The sequence below is a fragment of the Mesocricetus auratus genome, unplaced genomic scaffold (genome assembly GCF_017639785.1).
Source record: "Mesocricetus auratus isolate SY011 unplaced genomic scaffold, BCM_Maur_2.0 Super-Scaffold_100014, whole genome shotgun sequence".
Taxonomy (NCBI): domain Eukaryota; kingdom Metazoa; phylum Chordata; class Mammalia; order Rodentia; family Cricetidae; genus Mesocricetus; species Mesocricetus auratus.
The window spans coordinates 16,273,672-16,290,540 of NW_024429197.1; the positions used below are offsets into that span (position 1 = coordinate 16,273,672).

Genomic DNA, 16,869 nt, shown 5'->3' on the forward strand with positions numbered 1-16,869 from the left:
CTATATAAGATTGGCTATTTGCACACAAAGATTATATATCACTTGGAAACATACATGTTGGCTTGAGAAGGGCTGGAGAGAGTCATCTGGCCTACTGGTCAGTTTTTTCATCCCTACCACCCTGATCTTGAAAGAGCATATACTCAAGCCAGCTGATGTAATCTGGGCTCCAGGGCTGAGGAAGCAGATCACCAATGATTTCATCACCCAAAACAAGCATTTGCTGGCAGCAAGTCTTACTAGCCACAACTTGCCCCGTGAGCTCTGCCCCATGAAGTAGTTTCACTGACTGCAAAGGCTAACAAACCCTGCAACTGTGAGGTTCATGCATGTTACAGCAACTGGCAAGATTTGCCAGTACCTTGTTGCCTGGAGTTAAGGCATTTCACATGAAAAGAACTCATGACTCAAAAAATAAAACATAGCTCCTCTGTCCTCCCAAGCTATGCTTCCCAATATTGCCCTTTTTCCCCTTCTGGTGGCTTTACATACTTCTGATTATATCACAGAGGACCCCATGATGCCTTTGACCCTTTTCAGCAGGGTCAGTGTCCAGGCTCTCAGTCCCTCCGGATAAAGCGGCTTGGTGAGGGGCTGGGGATGAAACTCAGTTTCTAGAGCACTTGACTAGTATTCATGAGGGCCTAGGTTTAATTCCCTGCACACCTGTAATCCCAGAACTGTGAGGTACATTAAGAGGATTACAAATAAACTCAAGGCCATCCTGAGTTACATCATTCAAAGCCAGCATGAGAAAGAAAGAAAAGGAGGAAGGAAAGAAGGAAAAACTGGGGGCTCTCAAGATAGAATAAGCCATTTGTGTACGATTACAATGGGGAGAGGGGATGCTTGGAGGTATATATAGATACAATACTAGAAGAGTCTAAGTCAGGAGTGAGAAACCCACACAAACTATCCAAAGCAGAGACCTGGCAGGGGACCTAGGGCCATAAGAGAAAAAAAAAATGGTTAAGTTTGTTTGCTTGTCTGTTAGATAACTAAGAGCTGGAATTTGAAAAAAAAAAATCTAGGCCCCAAGGGATTCCAAATTTGTCAGAGTAATAACCAGAAGAATAAATGAACTCTTGGCAATAATTTCACAGCCTAAAGGATTTAGAGAAAATTGAAAAATACAAACCAAAAGCAAGCAAGCAAGCAAGCAGAAAACCACGGAGAGTTGTGGTGGGGCATGACAAAACAATGAAAACCAGATTGCTATAGAAGCTGTCCTTGGTTATGTAAGTTGTTCTCCATGGCTGCCCACACCCATGCCTTATCTTCTCTTCTGATAAGAGGTAGGCTCAGGCCTCACAAAGAGTCAGCAGAGGAGTTCTCAGGAAAAGCAAACAGCAGACAGCTATAGATGAAAGGCTTGTAGAAGCTGAACTGCTGCGATTGGCGACTGGAATGGGGAATGATCACAGTAAAGAGAACACCCAAGTCTTCCTGAAGTCAAACTGTCATCACACAGACCTTCCTATCTGGCCGCCTTCACAAGGCAGGACCAGCAGCAGCTAATTGCCAGGGGCTGAACCACGCCTACGGTGCCTGTTCCAGGACCTAATTAACCAGTCTCCTTGCCCTCCTGCCACAATTCAGAGGCTCTTGACACAAAACGAGTACAGTGCTCAAGCCGAACAAGACTAATGTCTCCCTCTTTTAAGTGCAGAAAAGGGAATAAATGACACTCATTCCCTCTTCAAAAACACCAAATGTCCACAGTACCTGCTCTTGGCATCATAATGTATGTGTACCTAAAGGATAAACAATTAATTCATCCTGATAAGCCAACACCTTTACAGTAAACAGGCATTTCAGGAAAACTCAGAGCAATGCATGCCAATTTCTCCCAACTTTGGACACAGAGCTACTTGACCTACCTTGATGAAAACAGAATAGAGTAGAAACCAGGGGTGCTGGCCAGTCATCACTGACTAGGATAAACGCTATAGTGCATATATATTCTTCTGCTTTTCCCTACTGCTTAAACAGAAGCTTGAACTCTCAAGCTGTCTCCTCAGAGAAATGCCTACCAGTTAAGTACTTGGAATGCACAGGTAACCTTACCACCTTCCAGAGCTTTCCATGGCCTTGAGGGTAAAGCACTAAGCTCCTAAGCATGGCATGGAGGGTCTCACAGAGTTTTATGGCTCTGAAGACTGCCCCATTTTTTAGCAATGCTTGTAGTCCTCATGTGACAGTAAATGCTGCAGTGTCTCTGTGCAGCACTATTGCAGCAAAGACACACTCCTATGTCCCCAGTTCATGTGCAGAAGTCTCCATGTCCACCCACTCTATCAGACCACAGAGCTCTTGAAATTCTGTTCAGTAAACGCAATTTGTAGTCACTGTTACTAGCCAATACAAGCCCAGTGTCTTCCTCCCAGCATGCAACTGAACTCAATAAAGCCTGAGCTATCTCCCAAAAGCCTGTCTGGGATAAATCTACTGTATCTCCAGTTTTACTGACCCACTGCTAATGTCAGTGATCATAATTAGCCTGTGCTGCCCTCTCCTATGTTGTTTGCAAACCATCACTCTTCCACCTTTCTCTAAGTACATCTTCCTACTAACTTGCTGGACTCATTTGGAGTCCTATCACAGCTGTCATCCCAGCTTACTCATCACTCCTACTTTCTACATGGTGTTGACATCTGGCTTTCAAATCCTCTCCTCATCCCAGGTCCCTCCTAAGGAGTAAGAGGGTTCCAAGAACAGACTGGATGGAATCACACTGCCCCACTGCCTGCGTCATTCACAGACTAGCTAGAGGGGTGGCTGGTCTTTTTCTCCCCCCTTGAGTTTCTTTTAACAAGGATAGTAACAATACTGCACAGATCTGTTATGTGAATTGAGAACAACCGTATGGAAAGGGCTCAGAATGGCACTTGGCACACAGGAAGTGTCAGTGAGCATTAGTGTTGCTGTTAACACCATCATGTTAACAACCATCTCAGTTCCCACAAGGACAACTGTTGTTTTTAACAAAATCTCAATCAATAAAGACTCTCCTACCCGCCGGGCGTTGGTGGTGCACGCCTTTAATCCCAGCAATCGGGAGGCAGAGCCAGGCGGATCTCTGTGAGTTCGAGGCCAGTCTGGTCTACAAAGTGAGTTCCAGGACAGCCTCCAAAGCTACAGAGAAACCCTGTCTCAAAAAAGCAAAAAACAAAAACAAAAACCTTAATTTCCATGCCCCAATTTCCTTTTGCACAAACCATCTAGCAAATTTCCTAACTTGGATGAGTCAAACTATCAGCCTTTTCCTGGCAGGGTTGCTGGGAGCTATTGAGAAGACTCACACAACTGGAAAGATCAGCACACTATTGTAAGTGCATGTCTCCATCTACAAGACTACCTAGAAGGCTTCCTATTTCCTTACCTAGTCTATCATCTGTCACAAAGGCTATTTCAGACCCTTGCCACTCTCCTCAAACCCCTGTCCATTGCCCACCTACGCCACCGTACCTGTTTCTGCTTCCATTTTCCATAATTTACCACACTTCAGAAGAAGGAAGAAATAACTTAACAATTCCTTTTAGAAAACCTATAAATACCCACTTAGCTATATCCATGAACTCCATATCACAATGAGGGAACTATCCTGTTTATGGTTGATCCCATGCGTCGTAAGGCTAATCCAATGCTCTGTATTTATACTAACCCCCCACCCCTACCTTTCTATAAGGCAGAGACTCTAAGGTATGGTCCCTGGACCAGAGTAGGAGTATTCTCTGGAAACTTCGAAAATCAAATTCTTAGGCCTCACTAAACCTGTGGATTCTAAAATTCTGAAGTTGGGCCCCAGTGAACTGTTTTGAACACAGCCTTCACTGAAGCTGATGATGCTAAAGTCTGGGGACCCCGTGTCTAAGGGAATTCTGTTTTGTTTTTTCCTTTGTTTTTTTTTTTTTTTTTTTTTTTTTTTTTTGGTTTTTCAAGACAGGGTTTCTCTGTATTGTTTTGGAGGCTGTCCTGGAACTCATTCTATAAACCAGGCTGTCTCACACTTACAGAGATCTGCCTGCCTCTGCCTCCGAAGTGCTGGGATTAAAGGCGGGCGCCACCAATGCCCGACTAGGAAATTCTTGCTTACCCTCTTTTCTGTATCTTTCACTTACTTTGATAGTAAAACATCTCTCTTGTCTGGAGCCTACTTTATTTAGGTATATATATCTTGTTCATTTCTGATCTACTCATTGCACAGAGACATTTGACTAGAGCTGTCCTTATCTATGGTTTCACTTTCCATGGTTTAAGTGACCTCTGGTCACTGCAATCCAAAAAAGATAAAGTGGGAAAGTCCACAAGATGAAACCTATCTGGCACCATTGTTGGTCCAAGAACCTATAGTTATACAGGTCATAGGCCCTGGGAGAACCTACTACTGTTTCTTTGCTAAATGGACACAGAATTAAACTGACTCCTAATGAGTTAGCACTATAATCACAGATCAATTCATCTCTCAACTCTCATGAGAGAAGCTTCTATTTGCAGTAGATGATGGCTGACATAAAGACCCACAACTGGGTGCAGACAAAAGAGACTACAGAATGTTCAGCCTTAAATGGAATAAGAAGAAAGGGAGAAGAAAGAATACGATGTAGGGGATGGCTATAAGGAGACGGTGTCTGCTGGACACAGCAGGGCAGCTGCACACATGAACCCACAGTATGGAGAGGAGAGCTGAGCACTAAGTTTTGCCTCTAGGCAAGAACAATTGGCAATTATTAGCTCCTGGAGAGAAAAGGTCAATTTTCTCTAATAGTATAATCCCATGCTCCAGTGGAAGAGGTCACATCAAGAATATTTGGGCAACACACGTTGATCCAGATGGGTGTTTTTTATTTTGTTTTGTTTAAGGGCACACAGTTGGGCAAATAGGAAAGAGGAGGGGGGGGTGGATATGATTAAAACAAATAGAATGAGACCCTCAAAATAGCCGGTGTGGTGGCGTACCTTTAATCCCAACACAGGAGGCAGAGGCAGGAGGATGTAAATAGTTGCCCAAAAGAAAGATAGTGATCCTGAGAATACAGCTATGCCAAAGAGAAGCCAAGTGCTTCCTTCCCAGTGAAAATGTGGATATTCTCAATTAAAAGAAAAAATCCTAAACTAGCAATGCTATTGCAAAATCTACATTAAGAATAAAATGACTTGGAAATCAGTATGGAGCTTTCTCAGGAAAATGGGAATCAGTCTACCACAAGACCCAGCAATTCCATTCTAAGGCATATACCCAAAGGATGACCATTCATACAAGGACGTCTGTTCCACTACGTTCATAGCAGAATTATTTGTAATAGCCAGAACCTGGAAGCAACCTAGATGCCCCTCAACTGAAGAGTGGATAGAGAAAAATGTGGTACATTTACACAATGGAGTACTATTCAGCGGAAAAAAACAATAGAATCTTGAAATTTGCAGGCAAATGGATGACACTAGAAGAAACCATACCGAGTGAGGTAACCCAGTCACAAAAAGAGAAACATGGTATGTACTCACTCATTTCTGGATTTTAGACATGAATCAGGGGAGTGTCAGCATACAATCCCACTGCCAGAGGGTCTAGGAAACAGAACCTTCATCCAGCGACTGATGAAAGCAGAGGCAGATACCCACAGACAAACACTGAACTGAACTCCTGGAATCCAGTGTCAGAAAGAGAGAACTGATGGGCAAAGGAGTTAAGAGTGGGCTGGTTTGACACACAGAAACAGTTGACCTGAGCAAGGGGGAGCTCTTGGACCCCAGATTGATGGCTGTGTGGAAAGCATGGGACTGACCCAGACCCCCGAATGTGGGGTGTCAGTTAGGAGGCCTAGGTAGTCTACGGAGCCTTGGGTAGTTTTTATCCCTGGTGTACAAATAGACTTTGAGTGCCCATGCCACAATATGGGAGGCTCTCTCAGCCAAGACTCTTGGGGGAGGGCCTAGGCCCCGCCATGGATGAAATGACAGTCACTGGAGATCCACCATGGAGTGCCTCACCCTCCTTGGGGATCGGAGTGGAGATTGGGTGGGGGACTGGGGGATCTGGTGGGGAGTGGGGGGGGAAGAGGGAAGGGAGAGGGAGCTAGGATTGACATGTGAAACAAGATTGTTCCTAACCTAAATTTTAAAAAATAAATAAATAAATAAAATGGCAGCTGGTTGTTGGTGGCACATGCTTTTTTTTTTCTTCTTCTTCTTTCTTTCTTTTTTTCCAGACAGGGTTTCTCTGTATTGTTTTGGAGACTGTCCTGGAGCTCGCTCTATACACCATGCTGGCCTCAAACTCACAGAGATCCGCCTGCCTCTGCCTCCCAAGTGCTGGGATTAAACGCATGCACTTGGGAGGCAGAGGCAGAGGCAGAGGCAGATCCGCCGATCTCTGTGAGTTCAAGACCAGCCTGGTCTACAAAGAGTTCCAGGACAGCTTCCAAAGCAATACAAAGAAACCGAAACCCTGTATTGAAAGATGGAAGAACAGAGAGAGAGAGAGAGAGAGAGGGAGGGAGGGAGGGAGAGAGGGAGGGAGGGAGGGAGGAGAGAGAGAGAGAGAGAGAGAGAGAGAGAGAGAGAGAGAGAGAGAGAGAGAGAGAGAGAGAGAGAGAGAGAGAGAGAGAGTAAAATAGCAAGCTGGGCAGTGGTAGCACATGACTTTAATCCCAGCATTCAGAAGGCAGAAGTAAATGGATCTTTGAGTTCGAGGCCAGTCTGGGCTACAAAGGAGTTCCAGGATAGCCAGAGTAGTTACACAGAGAAACCCTGTCTTGAAAAACCAAAGAGACCAAACAAACAAACAAAAAGAATAAAATGGGAGGAGCTGGAGAGATGGCTCAGCAGTTAGGAGTATTTGTTCTTGCTGAGGATCAGGGTTTTATTCCCAGAACCCACATAGTAGCTTACAACTGTCCAGAACTCCCGTTCCAGGAGATCTGATGTCCTGCTCTGACCTCTTCAGGCACCAGGCACAGATGTGGCATACATACATACATGCAAGCAGAAACTCAAAAAATAATGTGATGACATGCAGCAGTCTATATGAGACTCATTATTGATTTCAAAGTCTACTGAGGTCCTCAGTATATACTTCCCTTGGATGAGAAAAAACTGTTATCATTCCCTGTTTAAACTCCTTAAGGACTTAGTCCTAATGTACATAGGGCTAGGTTCCATTAATGCCATAATCACACACTGCTGGAAAGACTTGGCTTCATGTTTCAGTGTCCCCTGAGGACACAGACCATGTCTTACACACCTTCATACTTGTAGTGCTTAGAGAAGTACCTCCCATTGATGTAGGTCTCCATAAATGGTCGTAGGCATATTAAACCAAGAGCAGTGTTCTCTAAAGCTTCAGTGAAAGGTTTTCCCAAACGGTACAGCTGGATTCCAACCCAGACCTGTGGCTCATTAGCTGCACAATCACAGGCAAGCTGCATAACCTCTTTGGGCCTCAGTTTCCTCACTAGTAAAACAAATAATACCTACTTGGAAAATTTGCCATGAAAATTAAACAAAATGACACAGTACAGTGATTAGTACACACAGTGCCTGGCAAGTAGTAGCCTCCCCACTCTGGTTTCAACTTCACAGAGACAACTAGGACAAAACAAATACAAAAATAAGTCACAGTAATCAAGGCAGACTGAACATAGAATGAGTCATTCCTTTTAATCATTTGCGCAGGAAGATCAACAACCAAGAAACATAAAAAGCAGCAGAATAAATCCTACTGGCGGCCTGTCCCCTAGCATATAAGCTTGGTGAGATCCCTCAGACACCTCTTGTCTGATAAACGTCCTGTGCCCCAGCCCAGCAGGTGAGATCTTGGTCTACAGTACCAGGCATAGATCATTCAAACTGGAATAAAAGCCAACTCATAAGGAATGTGTTTACAGGCAGGGGATGGAGGAGGAAAAGTGACTGCAGTTACATCAATCGCCTGTTTTGCAATCTGGCAGAAAACACTGCAAAACCATTGGTAGAGACTCACACCCACACAGCTGCACTTACCTGTAGCCAAGAACAGCTTAGAACAGATAATGAGCAGCTTTCTGCTTTAACCAAACAGTTGTCAGACCTGCATAAAATGAACATTCCTAGGACCTATGAAGAAACACTACCCAGCTCTACACATACATAGGGCCTGTGAGCACTGGCCATAGCATCAGCTCCACTACTCATGCAAGGATGGGGAAGAGCAGATTGAAGTAATGCTCCCTGGGAACCTGCTTACCTCTACAGAGGCGCTGGCACTCACAGCACCTTCTTCCTCCGAGCGATTCAATTTAGGATGCTGCACTGCTCCAGGTGGAGCCGCTTCACTGAGATGATCTCTCTTCTGACGAGCCCTGGTTATGCTCTGACGGTCATTAGAGGGTACAGCAAGGGTGCGGGGAGCCCTAGGGAGGCTCTGCCTCCTCCAAGACGTCCTGCCCCAGCCTAGCCTCAGAAGATGTGGCTCATCATCTTCGGGTAGAAGGCCCAAGTCATTAGCAGTTTGGGATTTTTGAAAAAATATCAGCATGGAATTGGAAGAGTCTGTCCTAAAAGGCTGGCAGCTCTGGGGCTTGCTGCAGTCGGCCTGAAAGCACATCCCTTCCAGCCACCAAAGAGCATGACAAGCAGAGTCCTGGCAACAAGTAGCCCAACAGGCTTGGAAAGACAGGCTTCCTTTAAAAAGCCAAAGGTGATTTTCTCCCCCAGTTCTCAAGCCAACTCCATAAAGTGTCTTCCCCTGATGGCATCTGCTCTCATTAGCATCTAAAAACAAAGAATGAAAACACTTTAGGATGAAACCAGACAGGGATTACTGGTCCATAAAGATCAGTAATACCAACATTTGAAGTCATTTTGAAGATGGGTTTGTTGCTGTTTTGTTTTATTGGGACAGACTCTCACTACATACCCTAGCTGGCTGGAACTCACTATGTAGACCAGGCTGGCCTTGAACTCACAGAGACCTTGCCTCCTGAGTGCTAGGATTAAAGATATGAACTGCCATGCTTGGTTGAAGATAGACTTTTAAGAGGGTAAGAAAACTGTCTATTGAGTAGAACAAGGGAAAGAAAACATCTTATGGTTCAGGATATTTTAGCTTATAAGACAATTGTTCCATATTCATAGGGAGGTCCATTCTCAACAAGATTCTGCCACATAAAGCCTTTACAAAGAGACCTAACTTATGAAACAAAATAAAAAGCAAAATTTTAAGAAGGACTGTTCTGATGAAAGTGCATGGACAGAGTCCCCAAATTTGACCTTCTACTTGCCTCCAAGGTGTACATCAATGGACTAACTAAGGGACCAGAAGTGTAGGTAGATGAATTAGCTGCAACATTTTCCCTATTGAACTAACAGCCACACAAGCTGAGTACTCCCGACCACATGAAAGTAACACACACAGGTATTTTCTAATCAGTCATTTGCCAGTCACAGGACTTTGTATATCATGTCATCAGCCATAGTGGTAAAAATTTCCAAAGCTTTAATCAAGAGAGAAATATCCCAGGTGGATTATCTGAATGACAATCCATACCATACCAAATAAAGAAAGAAAAACATGCAATAGTGTTCTACTGTAGATAATAACATGATCTCAGATTCTCAGTTGAACTACTTCATTACCCCTGGCAAAACCAGTTCTATATGAAAGTTATTTTAACTCTGTCTTAGTTAGGGTCTCTATTGTTGCGATGGAACGCTATGACAAAAAACAAAAAGGTTTTGATTTTTTTCACTTACACTTCGATGTAACAGTTCATCATCAAAAGGTAGGACAAACTCAAGCAGGGCAGGAACCTGGAGGCAGCAGCTGATGCAGAGGCCATGGAGGAGAACGGCTTACTAGCCTGCCCCCATGGCTTACTCAGCCTGCTATCTTATAGAATACAGGCCATCAGTCCAGGAATATTTCCACTTGCAATAGGCTGGACCCTTCCCCATCAATCACTCATTAAGAAAATGTCCCACAGGCTTGCCTGTCCACAGCCAATCTTACAAAGGCATTTTCTCAATTAGATTTCCCTCCTCTCAGATGACTAGCTTGTGTCGAGATGACACAAAACTAGCCAGCACGAAGTCCTCCCTCCGCCCCAGCCCCCAGGACTGGAGATTAAACAGGACCTAGACATGTATGTCAGTACTCTACCACAGGGCTATCTCTTCAACCACTTTTAATCTTTTACTTGGAGATACAGTCTCACTAAGGGATTCAGGATGGCTCTGAATTTACTGTGAACCAGGCAGACACTGGCCTTGAATCCTCTCAGTTTTCCTAACAGCTGAACTACAGGCCTTCCCATTTTAACTCAAACTTACTATGTAGCCAAGGACAGCCTTGACCTCCTGATTCTCCTGACCCCACCTCTGAAGTGCTAGGGTTGCAGTCATGCACAACACTCTCCAACTGAGAATGCCTCTTTAAACTTCCCGTTGACCCGCAATGGATGCTGTCTTTTATCAGCTTAACCCTGTCCCTGAAGTTATAATATAGAAAATATGTTTGAGAGCTGGGAGATGGCTCAGTAGGTAAGCACTTGCCACATAAGGGGAGGACCAGATTTTGGAACCTAAGAACTCATATAAATGCCATGTGGGTGTGCCCCAGAAGGCACAGAATAAGCTAGCTAGCAGTATCTATGAGCTATGTTGAATTGTGACACCTATCTCACAATGAATAAATTGCAAGAGTAATAAAGGATGATTCCTGACAACCTCAGACCTCCACATAGACTTTTGTAGAATCACACAAAACATATAAAAATGGAAAAAAGAAAATGTAAATATACAGATAGATGTATGAATGTGTGTGCATGTGTGTATATTTGAAATATCGAAAACATGCAATAGAATCAAAGCACTGGTGGATAAATACATCTGTATATATACATAACTGAAAACATTAACTAAAGCAACAACCTGTTAATTGGCCAAAACCAACCTGACTCCCACGAAATCTTCACTAAATATCCAACAGACTAAATGTGGACACTAATCAACTGGGGAATTAAAAAGAAGATAACGGCAGGCTTCTAGACTACTGAGTCACAAGTTCTATGTATGGAAGCCAGCCTGCCATTGTTCTCTGAAAAAAATGAGATACATTGGCACCTAACACCAGACAAGGCAATTAAGAAAAGCAGAGAAAATAGGACTTCCTTAAGAAAAGATGAATAAATAACAATTCTGAAATAAAAATGAAGCCACCAAAATATTCTTTGTGTCCTTATCCACCTTCCCACAGTCATCTACGGAATGTGTCTTGGTAACAGCTGTGTCTACAGTCATTGCTATGATTAATACACTGTGGCTTAGTGATTTATAAACATTGGTAAAAGCTGGGTATGGCGGCACACACCTTTAATCCCAGCACTCAGGAGGCAGAGGCAGGTGGATCTTTGTGAGTTAAGAGCCAGACTGGTCTATATAGTAAGTTCCAGGGCAGGCAGGGTTACATAATGAGATGCTCTCTCAATAAGTAAATAAATCAGTAAGTATTGTATCATCACAACACCTCTGAAATACATGTTCTGGGACAACGAAGATGTAGAAAGTCTTCAGATACAGCTGTTCCTTTACTAATCACCAGAGACATCACAGAGATAAGAGACTCATGAAAGAAAATGACTGTGTTGTGATCTTCATGAACAAGCCATCCCACTATCATCTCTCTAAAAGCACTCTAAAATTCACATGCAAGCAACTGTATAGAAGAGAAGCAATGAACACAGGAAGTGTCCCGAGTATTCAACAGTCACTAGCCACCAGAGAATCCACATTAGAGAAAACCTCATAAATCCAATGAATGTGAAATAGATCTTGAGAAGAACTCTGTCCTCTCAATGTCATCGGAGAAGTCACAAGTCAGAAATCCTGGTTATGTCATAGCTTGGGGATCCTTTGTTCAGAAAGCAGCCCTTACTCATAGGAGACTGTATGTTAGAAAGAAGCCTTTTAGAGGTATAAAATATGGGAAAGTTTTTAGACATAACTCAACTGTTTTGGACTATTAGAAATCCAATCCTGATAAAAATGAGACCAGAATAATACATGTAATGAAGCCTTTCACACAGAAGCTGAAGAAACATGACTTCTAACTCTCCTGGCCTTGGAGATGTTGGAAGCCACAGTTCTACACTGTGAGGTTCTGATCCCTAAAGTCACTGAATATCCCTTCTACAGCAAGCATCTCTGGGATCAGGTTCAAGTTCCTGACTGTTGCCCTCAGTCCAGGGAATCATCCTAGCACAGGGACATCATAACTGGTATTCCTGTAAAGAATCTGGCATCCATTGCCAGACAAACCAGCCTCAGGCAATCCCTATGCTCAAAAGAACAGAGATGAGCAACACGTAAGGGAACCAAGAAGTCTTCTGTGAAAAGGATGACACCATTCTCTGTCCTCTCTGCATAGCTCTTAGAAATAAGAAACTCACAGACACTCTCCTGTTGAAGGAGTACTGAGGAGCATAGGGGAAAGCCACCATGGGTGAGATCTCTATAGAAAGAAATCCAGGAAACAAATGGAATCTGAATGAGGTGGTCAGAGTAACCAGACTGTGGACACAGTATGTCTGTCAACAGGAAAAGATAGTTAGGATTAAACAGAGTAAGTGGCAGCCAATTGTTGTGGGATATATGATAACACTATGAACCCCGTGTTTGTATTTGCACTAATTAAATAGAATCAACGTTGGGTCAGGAGGTGGAGCTAGCAACTAGTTGACAGAAAGTAATCATAGAGTCAGACAGAGTCTGGAAAATGGATAGAGATGCACAGGAAGAACAAGGAGGGTTCTGACCTCTCTGAGCTAGCAGGTTTTCACCCCAGCCTTTAATCCCAAAATCTTTATTGGTAAATAGAACAACAGAGATTTAGTAAAAACTACATTTAGTGGCAGCGGCAGGAGGCAGTTCCAGCAGGTTATAAAAGTATTGCCAGGCAATGCCAGAGAAGCCAGCCAGTAACTGTGTAGCCACAGTCAGTAGCTGAAACAGCAGTAGATTCAAGTTCAGTTGCTGTGCTGGAGATAATACAACCTCCAATTTTCAAAAGAGAAGAACAGTAACATTCGGAAGGTACCACAAAAGGAAGTCTGACACATCCTACAGCCACTCAAGAGAAGTGAAGTCAAATGGTTCAGAGAAACAGCTAAAAGAGATCTACGAGGAAATTAGGAAAATGTGCCCGCCATAAGCCAGAGGAGACCTGTTGGCATGGAGCAGGTCCTTCCAAAGGCACAAGCTGTAGCCTGTGAAGCCAGAGTCTGTGATAAGACAGGGTCAATCATTTCCAAGAAGAAAACTCCTTCAATTATGAAGTAACCAATCACAAGCTCAGGCTGTCGGCAGGTATAGGGACTGGGATCTAGGGATCTGTGAGGATTCCTGGATGAGAAATACTAGTATAATGTCTAAATATGATAATGAGAAAGCATTTCTTCTTGTGTGCATAAAGGATGATCACTAACTTGTGAGATGCCCAGTGATTCATCAGTACAAAGAAGTCTCAGGCCGGGCAGTGGTGGTGAACACCTTTGATCCCAGCACTCTGAGGCAGAGGCAGATGATCTCTGTGAGTTTGAGGCCAGCCTGGTCTACAGAGATAGTTCCAGGGTAGCTAGGGCAATTGTGTGTGTGTGTGGGGTGTGTGTGTGTGTGTGTGTGTGTGTGTGTGTGTGTGTGTGTGTGTGTGTGTGTGTGCGAGTGCTGGCTTAGAGTGTGTGTGTGTGTTGGGGGGACCCACTCACAGAGTGTATGTGGCGGTCAGAAGACAACTTGATGGAGTCAGTTCTCTTCTTCCACATCAAGATTGCAACAGGCACCTTTACCTACTGAGCCACCTTGACAGTCCGTGGGAGTCTTTTTTAATATGGTCAAAGGTTCCCTTATACAGATATCCTAGAGGTTCTTGGTGTTTTTCTGTGACTGACCAAACACAATTAGGTAAGCCAGGAACCTGCCTGTGTGTGAGGAAGTTCCATGTCTCAGGAAGCCCTTCTCAGAAGAAAAAACCAAAAACATACTCTTCTGTTTTCCTTTTTTTTTTTTTTTTTTTTTTTTTTTGGTTTTTCGAGACAGGGTTTCTCTGTGGCTTTGGAGGCTGTCCTGGAACTAGCTCTTGTAGACTAGGCTGGCCTCGAACTCACAGAGATCCGCCTGCCCCTGCCTCCCGAGTGCTGGGATCAAAGGCGTGCGCCACCAACGCCCAGCCTGTTTTCCATTTTTATAAGTTTTTTTTTTACTATTATTGAATGGGAAGATATTGTGAAACTCAAAGTTTTGGTTTATTTTTTTCTAGATTAAAATATCATCTGTGCTTTATTATACTTAATGGAAAGCCTTTAGGGTTTCTCTGTATTGCTTTCGAGTCTATCCTGGAACTCACTCTGTAGACCAGGCTGGCCTCGAACTCACAGAGATCCGCCTGCCTCTGCCTCCTGAGTGCTGGGACTAAAGGCATGTGCCACCAATGCCCGGCTACAACCTCGACTTTTATTAGTCATCAAATAATACTTATAGGAAAGAAATCCTATCACCATGTAAATGTGGAAACTCCTTCGGAGTAGAGTACATCCTTTGCTGAATGTTGAAAAGCTCAGTTGAAACAATTCCATCAGTGTGATGGCCATGGGATATGTTAACCCAGAGCTCAGTACCTTGTGAACAGGAGGGACCTCATTCTGAGAATAAAAACACTATCACTTGCAAATTTGGGGGAAGCCTTAAGGCACAGCACACAACTTACTGAACTTCAGAGAACACACACACATGAATATAAGGAATTTGGAAAGTTTTTTCCCCCAAAGTTCAGTCCTTAAACAATGTAAGAAAATTCATGACAAAGAGTAACTCAGTTGGTAAGAGTGCTTGCTAAGCATGCACAAAGCCCAGAACCACATAAAATCAGACAGGATGACAGGAGGTAGAGACAGGAAGATCAGAAGTTCAAGATCACCTTCAGGTACCAAGCAAGTTTAAACCCAGCCTTCCATACATGAGCCCCAGTGTTGAAAGGCTGAGAGACAGAGAGAGACCACATCATCAAATGTAGTTAGATGTAGTAAATCATGCAAAGAGTAGTTTATTACATTGTCTACCAAAAAGGAAGTATTCAGTACAAGTGATATGCTCAACAGGTAAGGCCAGGTGACTAGAGTGTGATCTGTGGAACCCACATAAAGGTGGACGGTGAGACTGGACTTCATCCACAGTTCTTCTCTAACCTCCACACACATGCCTGACATGAAAGCCAGGGCACCTGATACATGCATGGGTGTGGCCCATGCATGCACATACACACATAAACAAAATATAAATGTAACAAAAAATTAGGACAGTTTGCAGAGGTTGGTTCATTTCTTCTATCAGGTGGGTCCTGAGGAACAAACTCTAGTTTGGTGGCAGGATCTTTACCCACTGAATCATCTTGCTGGCTCAGCAAAGCTTTTCTTAAAGGGTCAGATAGTATTTTAGGTTCTGTGGACTTTAGGGCTTCTACTGCAACTACTTAACTGCGATTACAGAACAAAAGAAGCCATTAAGAAAACATAAGTAGAGCTGGGCGTTGGTGGCGCACGCCTTTAATCCCAGCACTCGGGAGGCAGAGCCAGGCGGATCTCTGTGAGTTCGAGGCCAGCCTGGTCTACAGAGTGAGTTCCAGGACAGCCTCCAAAGCCACAGAGAAACCCTGTCTCGAAAAACCAAAAAAAAAAAAAAAAAAAAAAGAAAACATAAGTAATAGCCAGGCATGACAGTGCACACCTGTAATCCCAGCACTCAGGAGGCAGAGGCAGGAGGATCTCTGTGAGTTTGAGGTCAGCCTGGTCTACAAAGCAAGTTCCAAGACAGCCAGAGCTGTTATACAGAGAAACCCTGTCTTCAAAAGCAAACCAAAAAGAAAAACAAAAACACATAAGTAAATATGACTGGTCTAATAAAACTTCATGTACAAAAACAGGTAACAGGGATAAGTAAGGAAGGTGAAGGGATGAATACAATCAAAGTATGTTATATACATGTATGAAAACATAGTAAATCCACTCTTCTATATTATTAAAATATCCTAAATATTTAAAACAAACAGGGAACAGCCAATGTAGGCTCCTGGGCAGTTTATAGACCCTGGTTTACTGATCTATACCTTCTGAGTTTTTTTGTTTTTTTTTTGTTTTTCGAGACAGGGTTTCTCTGTAACTTTGGAGCCTGACCTGAAACTCGCTCTGTAGACCAGGCTGGCCTCGAACTCACAGAGATCTGCCTGCCACTGCCTCCCAAATGCTGGGATTAAAGGCGTGTGCCACCAACGCCGGGCTCCCTCTGAGTTTTTTGTTTTGTTTTGTCTTTTAAGAAATGGTCTCACTTTGTAGTCTAGGCTAGCCTTGAAATCACAACAATCCTACCACACCCTCTGAATACTCGGGTTATAAGAGTGAGCCAACATACTCAGTTCCTCGTTTTTTTAAATGCTCATTTTTGTTGTTTTCAATTTTGAGTGTAAGCACACATAGTGTAGGTCCCTGGAATCAAATTACAGGCATCTGTGAGCCACCTGACATGGATGCTGGGACCCAAGCAAGTGCTGTTAACCTCTGAGTCATCTCTCTAGTCCTACTCTTTTGCATCGTTGGTATTTTGTGGCAGTGTTCTTTTTTTCCCTGTGTGATTGGTTTTAATTTATTAGGTTTATTGATCTTTTTCAAACCACCTTTTATTTTCATTGATTTTTTTCCTCTATTGTTTTTGTTTGCTTAGTTTTTGCTTCATTAATTGCTCTTAATGTATTATTCTTTTTCAATGTTTTTGTTTGTTTTTTGCTTTTTGTTTACTTTTGTTGTTGTTTTGTTTTTCGTTCGGTTTTTCAAGTTTCTCTGTGTAGCT

General features: G+C 43.3%; 1 protein-coding gene across 4 annotated transcripts in view; it reads right to left on the reverse strand.

The window, feature by feature from the left end:
- Nucleotides 1-16,869, reverse strand: part of Kiaa0319l (KIAA0319 like) — a 96,240-nt gene that overhangs the window by 51,719 nt on the left and 27,652 nt on the right. For 3 of the 4 annotated variants that reach the window (XM_040756618.1, XM_040756617.1, XM_040756619.1), the window contains exon 3: nt 8,225-8,751. In XM_040756618.1, coding sequence (XP_040612552.1) covers nt 8,225-8,751 — 527 coding nt within the window. Of the gene's footprint in view, nt 1-8,001; nt 8,180-8,224; nt 8,752-16,869 lie in introns of those variants that run through there. The other variant, XM_040756620.1, reaches the window with a different exon arrangement.